This window comes from Aedes aegypti, chromosome 3 (assembly GCF_002204515.2).
Source record: "Aedes aegypti strain LVP_AGWG chromosome 3, AaegL5.0 Primary Assembly, whole genome shotgun sequence".
NCBI lineage: Eukaryota > Metazoa > Arthropoda > Insecta > Diptera > Culicidae > Aedes > Aedes aegypti.
The window spans coordinates 194,452,935-194,465,968 of record NC_035109.1 but is presented as its reverse complement, the minus strand read 5'-3'; the positions used below and the strand labels follow the sequence as shown (position 1 = coordinate 194,465,968).

The 13,034-nt window shown below is 37.5% G+C and overlaps 1 protein-coding gene across 2 annotated transcripts in view; it reads left to right on the top strand.

Moving 5' to 3' along the window:
* Positions 1 to 6,636, top strand: part of LOC5575382 (TWiK family of potassium channels protein 7) — a 505,115-nt gene extending 498,479 nt beyond the window's left edge. For both annotated transcript variants that reach the window (XM_021848514.1, XM_021848513.1), the window contains 2 exons: positions 65 to 735; positions 6,582 to 6,636. In XM_021848514.1, coding sequence (XP_021704206.1) covers positions 65 to 674 — 610 coding nt within the window. In that variant the 3' untranslated portion in view covers positions 675 to 735; positions 6,582 to 6,636. The remainder of the gene's footprint in view (positions 1 to 64; positions 736 to 6,581) is intronic.
* Positions 6,637 to 13,034: the final 6,398 nt, after the last annotated feature.

Sequence of the window (13,034 nt, the reverse complement as noted above, 5' to 3'; positions counted from 1 at the left end):
ACAACCTATACCAGAACCATGCGCATTGACCGACATATTTTTTGTTTGACTCATATCTTTCCAGAGTGTTCTGCTGTTGCTTATGTTCGAACTGTGGTTACTGTTGCTACGATGAGAAACGTATGGCGGAAAAGGAACGCCGGATGAAGCGCAAACGACAACAGATGGAGCTGCGAGCCCAGCATATTGCCCTACAGGAGCCTTATTACGTACGTTCCGGTTCCTTGCACAACAACCTCCACTCGCCAGAGAAGCAGGTACCAATGATAAGTGACATCGATTCCATAACTGGCACCGACAGCGAATCACGTACTTCCATGCATGGTCTCAGTATATTAGCGCCCATTTTACTATGCATTGCCATGATGTCCATATATGTAGCGCTCGGAGCATTTGCACTCTACAAGTTGGAAGACTGGCCTATCATTGATGGGGTATACTTTTGCTTCATGTGTCTTTCCACAATTGGGTTTGGAGACATGGTCCCGGGCCTACGGAAAGAGTCCACCTTAACCACGTGGTTCTGCTCGGTCTATATAATGTCCGGCATGGCCTTAACTGCCATGTGCTTCAACGTGTTGCATGAGGAAATCATGCACCGGCTCAAACACGTTGTTGAAATTCAGAAGAAGCTGAAACTGAATGACGATCACAACGACTTCCTTGCCTCTTGACGATACGAAAAGAACACAAATCTGTATCAAAGAAATCCCACCGAGGAAACATTAATCACAGGTAAAGTAAACGTTCCCGACCCGGTGAAAGCAAGTTGTTAGGGTACATATTTTTGTCGTTTGCGACAATTTGCCGTTCTGTTTAGATATGTTAAGCTGCAAGCCAGAGTGATACATGTCAACTGTTTTCTGAGGTATCACAAGGTAATAAATAAACTACGCTGTGTGTGACTTCTTTCGGAAGGGAAGTAAAGCCGTTGGTCCCGAAATGAACTAGCCCAGGGCTAAAAATCTTGTTAATTAAGATAACAAAAAAACGCTGTGAGTGTAAGGGTTGAATGGGAAGGCCTACAGATGAATACCCTTATCATTTCAAGCATTGGTCAATAATTATTTGAGAACGGAAGTGTAGACAAAATTGTGCAATGTTTTAGTGCTTTGATTGCGGTATCTCACCATACCACCCAACAGAGAATGGATGTTTGTCGGTTTTTCGAATATAAAAATAAACTTCTAACATATTGCCATATTTTGTCTTTGATTAAGGCATCTCATGAAGTATAAATTCAGCATAAAATGAAGAATATTTGAATTTTACGCTTGGTCTGAATATTTGAAATTCCTAAATATAGCGTTTTCTGCAACTAATTGTAAATATTCTAAAAAAAAAACTTGCGATGTATCCCAAATAGCAGGAAGTATCAGTAGTATATCAAATAAAGGTATTCCATTTATATAATTTATTAAAGACCCCTGAATAACAGGTAAACTACCATAAATAATATTCCATGTATGTTCAAATAAAACCGAGCTTAAATTAAATTGCTGTGTTCTCTATACCTTTTTACCTGCGGGTGTAGCCAGCTCGAGACGACGAGCGAACAAATCGGGGTGGGAGAGAAATAAGTGGCTTATGCGCCACCTCCTAAGAGGACCACTTGTCAATTGTCAACTTTTGCCCGGCAAACTTAAACCTCTGGGCGAGTCCTGTTTTCCTTTAAACTACCGAACGACCTAGTAAATGCTACACGTAATCGAAGTACTCAAAACGCTCAAAACTGACTCAGAACATAACCGACGACTCGACTTTCTACCGATAACAAATGCACATGGTCGACGGGTATCATCGCCGGCCAAGTTCGTCCCGACCACAATTCTCTTTTTCGCTTCAGGACAAAAATGGAGGACTGAGAATCCTCAGCAGTCCCACTTGGAGTAACAAAAAGCAACGTGAAAAATATCTTAAGACCAGTGCATTCAATTAAAGGGACGACAGTAATAATCATCTACAACATCTAAAGAAACGCAAAACTACTGTGAACATTTATTCACATTCATTTCTACTCAGGTATCCACTTTCTACGTAGCTTTAACTTTCCTCTTTCTCTCGCTTTTACTTTTACCTAGCTGTGCGGATTTTCACTGCCTAACATTTGAACTTTCAAACAATAAACTTTAAACAAACGCTCCGGAGCTTTCATAACGCTTCCCAAAGCTTACAAAAGCTACACCATCACTCGAGCAAAGGTACAAAAATAGTTTTGCTACTTACACGGCTACGCGGATCTACTCAAACCTGAGTTGTTTCAACGCAAAGCCGTAGTTGAGCCCAATAACTCAAATTTGGCTAAATTTTCAAGGTCTCCATTGATTCAACGCAAAATTGAGTTCATTCAACCCAAGCTTGAGAATAATGCATATACCCAAATTAGGCTTATTGAGCCAAATTACCCCCATTGGGTAGGTGCAGCTCTTTCTATTTTTGACAACATTGGTGGGGAAGAGAGAGAATCCCAAGATATTTTAGGTTGAGCGAATAATCGATATATTTAATTTTGGGTAACGTCAACTCAAACATTAGGTAAAATGATTTTTCCGTGTACAGTAGGCTGCTTTACCGACTGCTTGTTCGACCGGACTTCTGTTTTGCCGGCACGTGTTCCTCCTTCTTCGTGTCGCCTACCAAAGCGGGTGAACAAAGGCGTCCAAATGAATAGCGTGGTGACTGGTTCAGTCGTCGACACGATGAATTTCCCTGGAGGTGGGAAAATGCCAGGGTGGGTATACGGCTGTCAACTACGAACAAAGCTCGCCTAATAATCATCTCTCACGCAGGCCGGCCCAAACAGCATAGGTCGAAAACGCGGACCAAACCCAGCATCAATCGCTGATGCTTTTCAACACTCAACCAACGGGATATCTAGCAGCGTTGTGAGCCACACTAACACACTCACAAAACATGAACGGTAGGCGGAACTGGTTGCGGTTACTTTTCATTATGGTTGCTGTTTTTTCCTATTTTTTCTCAACAAATCATATTATTTCATTAGTGCAAACTAATGAAGAAAAAGCATTGGAAGATATGTTGAAAACTGAGCTCAACTCAATTTTAACGAAAATGCAGATGAAACTGACTTGCGATTCACGGCAGTTTAGTGATTAGAACACACGCCTCTCACGCCAAAGACCTGGGATCGAATTCTATTAGGAGTATAGTGATGACTTTCTTCGGAAGGGAAGTAAAACCGTTGGTCCCGAGATGAACTGTAGCCCAGAGCTATACATCTCGTTAATAAAAAAAATGAAGGGTTCATTTTATTTATTTAGATGATATCTAAACAGACAACACCGAATCAACAATTACACGCCATAATAGGGAAATGAACAGGGGTGGTAAGATGAACACCGTGCCTTTTACCGAGAAAAAACAAATTTCGATGAATTTTCAACATGTACGAACGATTTAGAACATAAATCGGAGTGTTCAAGTTGATACGTAAATCAATTAAAGTGAGAACATCAACGAAAACTAAGATTTTATAAAACCACTTTTGAAAATTAGAACTGACGTAACTTTTAGCTCGGAAGACTTGAGGTTTTTCAGTGAGGTGAATATCGTTGTCATATGATGTCAAATTTGATACTTTTAGAATTCTTTTCGAATAGGTTACACTTATTAATGGATATATTTTTGGTAAGACAATAAACATTTTCAGAAATATTTGTTTTACTCACGATTTTTGCGTAATGTTCATCTTACCACCAACAGCTGTTCATTTTACCCGAATAATGCAGGTAAAATGAACATTTACATCGTTTTTTGCTAGCGCCAAAAATATGTGAAAATTCAGCTATTTTAGTTTGAATTCATGTCGCTGCTATAGATAACATCCCTATTTTGGATGTTGTGGGATAGAACTATACAATTTCCTCGTTTTTCTATTAGAAACACTATGATTTCCTTAAGGTGATTATAGAACAAAGCCACACCTCAAATTTTCAAGAGCACAAGACTTGAGAACGAAACAGTGCTCTGCGTTGAAATTTTATCCCATTGGTCACCACCATCAAGCAAGCAATTTGATTGATTTTCAACGCGAACTGTTGTCAGATTCGCCAGTCTTGTGCACTTGAAAATTCACAGTTTGGCTTTGTTCTATAATCACCTTAAGGTGTTCATTTTACCACCCCTTCCCCTACTTGGTTCGTTCCCACATCTCTCCATCCTCGGTTCTGACCCTCGCTCGCCAAATCGATGCGCACTTGATCCGCTCACCTTGCTCACTGCGCTCCACGCCTTCTTATACCAACCGGATCCGAAGCGAACACCATCTTTGCAGGGTTACTGTCTGGCATTCTTGCAACATGCCCTGCCCATCGTATCCTTCCAGCTTTGGCTACCTTCTGGATATTGGGTTCACTGTAGAGTCTGGCAAGCTCGTGGTTCATCCTTCGCCGCCACACACCGTTTTCCTGCACACCGCTAAATATCGTCCCAAGCACCCGACGTTCGAAGGTTCCAAGTGCTTGCAAGTCCTCTTCGAGTATCGTCCACGTTTCATGCCCGTAGGGAGGCATGCGGGTATGAATCTCCTTTGACCGCAGCTTCTTGTGAAGGCCATACTGCCGTGAATCGCAAGTCAGTCCCATCTGCATTTTCGTCAAAATTGAGTTGAGTTCAGTTTTCAACATATTTTCCAATGCTCTTTCAGCTCCACTCATAAGATGATATGATTTGTTCGGAAAAATTAGGAAAAAATAGCAAGTCAAATTGTCCCATAATGAAAAGTAACCGCATATCTGTCCCACTACAGATTTCCACCCCGTGTAACACAAAAACGAACCGTGTTTTGATCATCTTTATATTTTTCTCGAAAAGTTATCGAAGTGAAAAGCAAATTGTGAAAGTTTCATTAAGATTTGATCATGTTTCAATTTTCTGGGATTTTTTGAATATTCGTGTGGGAAACGAGTTTGGAAACTTTACATCCCTTTTTCTCAATGCCTACTTTTTACAGATGGGACTGACTTGCGATTCACGGCAGCATAGTAGGCCCGACTTCCACTGATGATGCGCCTCCGTATTTCTCCGTCTATCACTATCGCAAGTTGTAACAAGTTTTATTAATAAGAGCAGCGAACGAGAGTCTCAAAGAGACAGGGATGATAAAATCCATTTTTCTCGTTTGTTTAACATTGGGTGTAGGTGTTTTATTTTACTGGCGCCGTAAACAATCCCCGAATATGCGAAAACAATAGTGTCCCCCAGGTTTGGACCTTGTTAAGAAGTGTATTATCATGCACTACTATACCCCCGATCTAATCAGAGCTGTAGCCAGTATACGATACACAGGCTCTCATGATATGCTGCAAATGATTGTTACAGAGAGCGATAAGTGAGAGATTCTCTCATTTTTCTCAGGATTCAATCCCTGTCTAGGAATGAACATTGGCATTTCCGCCTGTGATTTTGTTGCGTTCTCCATTGCGTTGAACCGTGGACATCCAAAATCTCCGTTCTTTTGCTTCATCGCACTCCGGACAAAATGGTAGAGGACCTTTTGTCTTTGGAGCTTCTGTCCTTTCGACCAGGGTTGGGAAAAGTTCTGAAATTCACACTACAGTAGGCAAGCGCAGCAAATCACAGTCAGCGGAGCCAGTGAAACTCACGCATATTGCTGCTGTAGGCAAAATGCCTTTAAAATGGCAAAAGACCCGTTACTGTGGGCAACCCAAACCTACTGTAGAAAAATGTTCTATGGGGCTCTGCACTGTTTTGATTTTGCATTGGATTTTGACGTTTACTGGCCTTGTTGTTTACAAATTTCATGGAGGAGTGAAAGAGATGGCATGGTTTTTGTGCAGAGCCCCATTCCCGCTGCATTTCCCGCATTTACAGCCATCAATGACACTACTGATTTAGAAAATTCATGTACATAGGCTACTTGATGATATTCACAATTTTGAACTACTGTATTAGAAGAGCCACGTGATTTTCGCAAAAACTCAAGCCTACTACTGTTACCATTCCCAACTCTGCTTTCGACCTTTTGTCATAGATTCGAAATTGGATATTATTGTTATCCCAAAATGACTAAACTGATGCCCATACCTACTTTGGTCTTTGAAGAGCGTGGTCAGTTTAAGTTTTGAACCTGAAGAGTTCAAATTTTGCGGAGATACCCATATTATGAATTCAATATGTGGTGTGGCATAAAATCGTGGTTAAATCATCCAAATAAGATATTACCGAGGGCAAATCACTATTTTGCAACTTTTTTATCTAGTTTCGGTAAAACCATTACTTCATAGATCTCTACCAATATACGTACACTACCCTAAGAAAGTATGAAATCGTTTCACTAAGTACTGCAACACTCGTTTTACATAATACAACGACCTCCAAACAATGTTCAATCACAACAACATCATCTTTTGCTAACTGATTATTCCAGAATGTCGATCGAAGGAAATTACGGACTACGGACTAACCTTAAACTTTTCAGTATTTTATTATTAAAATGATTGAAACATTTGATATGTACCATTCTGGCTCTGGACAACCTATATGTAACCCTCAAAGGATAAATTCTATACCCTCTAACGCCTTCTGTTCCCGACCAACAGGTACTCCAACATCATTAATCTTTGCCCAGGAGCCCGATCTGAATCAATTACACGTGCTAAAAGATTGCAATAATCACTCGTTAGGACACGAACTAGTACCAATTATCACCATGAATAATCAAGTGGTGCTGCCTGAGGTGCTGGAAAACGTAGCTGACTTATCACTGACGACTGAACAATGTCATCCGACTCCACCCATCGCCAATCAAATCCAATCGAACCTCAACACTGGAGTCTACACGCTTCCAGAGGAACCAGAACTGGAGTCAGATGAAAACTTAGCTGTATAAAATTTATCACAAACTCCGTCGGATGGATTTTTGCTGGCTCTTTTCAGAAAACAGAAAACAATACAAAAAACGATTTATAACACACAAAAAGTTTTCGCATTATTTTTCCGTATTCAGATTTTGGGCGCGATAAAAATTAATGGTGCAATACTCCAACGTTGTGAACAATAACCGATTCAATAAAGCCAACCGATCGAAATGAAAACACGACATGAAAAAGGGGTTCATACATACACAAGATGTGGTCAACGTAAAAAAAAAATGTATGGATTGCTGCTGATTCAAGAGTTGCAATTCGGCCGCTCGCTGGTGATTTATGTCATAATGCTATAAACGATGAAAATTTTCCAACCGATCATGATTGAATGCACGCTTTATGAAAACCTACCTGCCCTTCGGGAAATAATAATTCGTTAATTTGACGGTGCGTCGCACGTGGATGGGCGATAATGGGTGTTGACTAATTGTGTTAAAGATCCATTCATTTGTGGGAACTACTTATTTACTGTTGCGTTACGGTCCGGTGTCAAACATGGCAACCAATTAATAAAAATATATTGTTTTTTATTTGTATAGGCATATTTCCTCCAATTAATTCACATATACAACTCAGAAGTGTTTTTAAAACATCATTTGTCGAAGCGTCCAATGTCAACATTGTTGGAATTTCTTCAAAGTAATGAGTTTCTATACCTACTAACAGTAGGCCTTAAGGTGAAGTAGGCCGTCACTGGAATTTGTACGCGTTACCGATGATCGGTGCTTATGCATCTCGCGATTTCAGAGAAATGGAATCAGTTGGTATTTCCAAAGCTGAAAAAGTATCAGTACTCTTTGTCTCAAATTTCGAACATGACTCATATTCCGAACACTCTATTTGTATAGCGATTTTTCAAGGACACCACTGATATATCTCCATAGCACTTCTGACATTTCTTTCAGATATATTGGCATTTGAAAACAATCATTTTTTCGAAGAAAATCTCTGATAACCCTGCAAGCATAAAAGATAAAACAGTAGTTTCTTCGGCAACAAGTTGCGCAATCAAATGTTCTAAAAGCTGCTCGGAACAAAGTTTTTCCGAGAAATTATCGTATACAGAGTTATCAAGAAAAAACTGATTTTTCAGGACCTACCTAACTTATGTGTTGTAAATATCATAACTCTCGAACCATGAGAGATAGAAATTTGGGTTTTTTCGGCAAAGTTGCTCCAAATCGATTGCTCTAAAACATTGTTGAACATTGTATAGAACTAATTGCGTTAGCAAAAAAGTTTATATTTTGATCTCGTAAATCATACGGGCCACCCTAATTTCACATCACTGAAAAAAATGTCTTAAAAATATGCAGAAACTTTCCTGAAGACACCATATATCTAAAATTGACGATTTAGGCGCATACATTATTGTCTTCTTAGATATGGCTTTGAAATCGTTCATTTCGGCTCAAGAAAACCTTTTGAAAATGACCTATGAGTGTTTGCATGCAATTTATTTGAAAAATTACAGATCCGAAATGGTTGATTTTGGAGAAAAATATTCTATGGTGAAGTTTTAGTGAACTGTACTGCCTATACTCGCATAACAGTCCCATTTATATAGGAAATCCCATACGATATAGTACTGTTATGCGAGTATGGACAGTGTATGAGCTACAAGAAGTAATACACACTGAAAAAATATATTATTTTTTATCATGGAAAATTCAAATACAAAGCTTAAATTTAAAATTGCACAAAAACCGCATTTTGAATCATTTCAAAAATTTTATCATGGAATCTTGATGGGAAAAAAAGTTTGGGACAATCTTTCATGATGGAGAAATTTTTACTAAAAAAATGTTTCTAGGAACAACTTTCGAACGATTTTCAAAATTTATATAAAATAAATACGTTTTGATGATAAAAAAAGAAACTGGAAATTATTCCTAATTATAATAATTAGCATGATCACCTCTCTAGAAGCAACCATTTTCGAGTTATTTCAGATTTTTACAAAAATGTAATAATCAAACATTAAAATCGACCATTTTTATTAGCTATTCACAATTCTACATCAAGAACAATAAGTTTTTGAGATTAGAGGCCATATTTCTCTGTAGATTTTATTGTATCATCAAACCGTACTTATTTTGCCAAATAATCAAAAATTTGAGAATCGATCGAAATTGATTCTTGTGAAAACTTTTTTATTGAAAATTTCTTCATCATGGAACTTTATCGCAAACATCTGTTTCCTATCAAGATTACCGTTTTGTCTTAAATTCCGAACAGACTCACATTCCGAACACTCGGTTTTTGTATGGAGATTTGGTTGAAATGTTTTGCTGAAATATGTCACCAAAATACCAGGAAATGGCAGTCATTTGTAATTCAATTTTAACGTCTTCCAATCTATTTTAAGCCTCGGGAATAATTATGATTCTGTAGTTCGAGGTAAGTAAAACTAGCTCAGATAATTTTTTTTGTAAAATTGTTCATTTAAATACGATTTTTTCGTGCATTTCGGAATTTTAATCAAAGTGTTCGAAATATGAGACAAAATAAACACAGTGTTCGGCGTTTGAATCAAAATAATGTTCCATTCTTTAACGTAAAAACTATACTAAACAAGTTCAAATAAACATTTTAATCGGCCCATTAGACAGCTAACAGTTAGAGTCTGCGAAAAAAAAAATCACCCATATCTGAACATGTGTGAAATCTAATCCAAATCGAAGATAATCGAGCGCTTTTTTAATTTTTTTTTTCGGCTCATTCTCATTAGTCATGAGAATCCCTCTTTTTAATAATCAGCCATTCCATGAAAAACCGATCTAGTGGATCACTGAATTCCATGAAAAATTTGCTTTTTTGTTCCTTGTCCGAAATAAGAATACACGGAGTGCTTTGTGAAGACCCAAGCAGTCCGATTCATTTTCGCGCGCTCGGAATGTTTTTTCGCTGGCTTCGTTCGGTTGCCCAGTGCTTTGCGAAGGCTCAAGCTATTCGATTCATTTTCCCGCGCTCGGAGTGTCACGGCGTGTCTGGTTGAACAATATTATTACAAAAAAATAGGCATCGCTAAATCTTTCACCATTCGAAAATATAGGTTTTTAGCTTCCATTTGACGTGTTCCCCAAAAAAATCCAACGAGGGATCCCGAACATTTTTTTTTATTTTAAAATTTTGTTCCATTAAGTACATTATTTTCAAATCAAATCATGATAAAAGGCAGTTTTTTTTTTTCTCACAAGGTCGATGGTAGCCCAAATTTTAAATGAAAGTTGATATAACAAAAATATATATGATATTACATGTTGTAATGGACATAACTGTCCTATGTGATCTTGTGGATTTAATATGCCATAGGACACATATTCGTACAGTGAAGAACACACTCAGTTGAGTTCAACTAATTTTCATTCTTTTACTGAGATCCAAATTTTATTTAACAAATTGATTTTAATTGATATGTCAGCAAAATATCAAGTTTACTTAAAACGTCACTTTTACTAAGATGTCAGCAAACGACCTTTAACCGAGATTTGCACAGCTGAGATCGGCATTCTGAAATAAATGTGTATTTGATTCTAGTGCATAACTGTTTCTTTCCATGTCTAGAATAGATGACATGTTTTCTATTTCTTCTGTCAGGAATAACACCCCTTTTGAGACAAAGCCAGCTTCTCAGATAAGAGGTCTTCGGAAAACGGTTGATACGGAATAGAGCTGTTTAAACCATTTTCACAGATCAATAATACTTGCTGCTGTGTTAATATTTTCATCGTTTTTCAAAATTAATATGAAATACAAAGATGCTTGATTATCTAGTTTGGTGGTGAGATAATAAGGGAGAGGAGATAAATCCTTCAGTCAGTTGAAAACTGTGTTTTTTATTTAGTATAATGGTTGATTGCCGTTCTACGCATATTTGTCCCGCGGTCTATTAGGTTTACATAGAACATGGTACGAGTAAGCGTATAAAGACAGTTGATGTGCTAGTAGATGGACGGGACAAGTGGAACATATAAGTAATTCAGTACATTTTCCAATATAATTTTCAATTCCAAATATATTTAATATCTAGTGGATCAGTAACCTTATGATATCATACAGGACGCGTCATCTTCTATGTTGTTGTGTGAATATTGAATAACTTTGACATTTATTAATCGATTGATTTGGTTAGACATGTTTTGGAAAAGGCAATTTGGTACACTTTCAACCATGAATAACGGCACAGAAAAAAACATGCCAAAATAGTGACTCTTTGAATTGAAAATAGTCTAGCAGTTGTGTTAACTCCACTGTTATATGTATCGTGGTCAACAGACACCATCCGGCTTCATAAATAAGCAAAAATGCCACATTTGAGGAACAAAAAATCTATTCGAAATTCAAGAAACGCTATTCCATGACCAAGTTTGGATTAAACATTAATTAAACATATTTCATGTTGAAAACATATAACATTATTTGAATATGGTATCAATCTAAAAGGAGTACAAAATGGTAAAACTTTCTTGTTTGTAAGCTGCTTACGTGTTTTAATTATTGCAGTTATTGTGAATATTGTTATAGTTGTTATGCTTGTCAGAAAACCACTTTCGCTGGGGATTTTTTTTATGGTTTGATTTAACAGGAAATATCTTCCACTATATTTTTGTTAAATTTTGGAATTCTATGTTAAAAACATCCAAATAATTTCAATACTATTCAAAAAGTTGTCATTTACACCAGGTGCCTCAATAATATGCTTAATGAGGATTTTTACTCCAGGGCGTTTAAGCATATTACATTTACTTTCGTAGTCTGTTGTAATGTTGATCCATTCTACTTTTTATGAACCATAATAATTAAATAAATAAGTACTCAACGAGCTCTAAGCTGGGAAGCAGGCTATGTCCCAGCAGAGGTGTAATGCAAGTAAGGGGAAGAAAAAAAAGCTATTCTAACCATGAAAGGAAACAGTGCTCGATTCGACATACTTCTACCAGAGAAAAATAGAGACCTCCATGTCCCTTGCAATTGCCCAAAATTTTATGGCTCATAAGGTAATCTAGAATGCCGTGAAAAGTGTACTGCGATCTGTCAAACTTGGGTACCTTTTGCATTACCGGGGGACCAAATGCAGTACTAGAAGTGGTACCCAATTTGAGCCCGAGTGGGACGGACCTGCTTCTACAGTACGAATTAGTGAACAGTAAAACTTCCAACATATCTAATTGAATAAGTGTCCTATAGCTCATTAAATCCTTAAAATCACATAGGACAGTTTTGTTTTTTACTAAATCAAACCTGATATATATATGTATGTATATTTATTTTATAAACTTTTATATGGAAATTAAACTTCGAGCTTAAGACCAACGAAACTGTCTTTCACATTGATTACATTTAAAAATAATGTACTCTAAAGAACATAAATTTTAAATAAAAAAAAAATGTTCGGGATCCCTCGGTGGATTTTTTTGGGGAACACGTCAAATGGAAGCTAAAAACCTATATTTTCGAATGGTGAAAGATTTAACGATGCCTATTTTTTTGTGGTAAACCTTTCCCATATACACGCCGTGGTGTATTTTCGCTGGCTTCGTTCGCTTGGGTAGTGCTTTGCAAAGACCAGAGCAGAGTGCGTGGTCTTTTGATTTGGTTGCGTGTTCCGATGGAACGCGCGACGGAATCAAAACAAATCGTGTTCGGTTCGCGTCATTCGAGTGCGGAAAAAAAATCGACAATAGTGCGTGGTCTTTTGATTCAGTTGCATGTTCCTGGTGGGACGCGCAACGGAGTCAAGAGTCTTGACTCAAGACCAATCGTGTTCGGTTCGTGTTGTTCAAGTGCGAAAAGCTTCGTTTTCAGCCGAGGATGAAGTACTGGTGAGATCGTTTCATGCTTATGATAATTCATTTTTTTCGTTGCTACAAGTAGCTTTTATTTTATTTTCAAACAAGCTATGAATGGTTCGTCACTACAAGTGTCGACTTTTTCGCGTTTCATTTAAACTTAATATACCATTATGTTTTCGTCATTGGTCAAAATAACCTTTGAATAGTTCGACATTATGAATGTCGACGTAGGACATTTTTTTTTAGTTGCAACGTAACTTTTTTTTTAAATTGTATTTTAATTTTCAAACGTACTTTGAATGGTTCGTCATTACATGTGTCGACAATACCC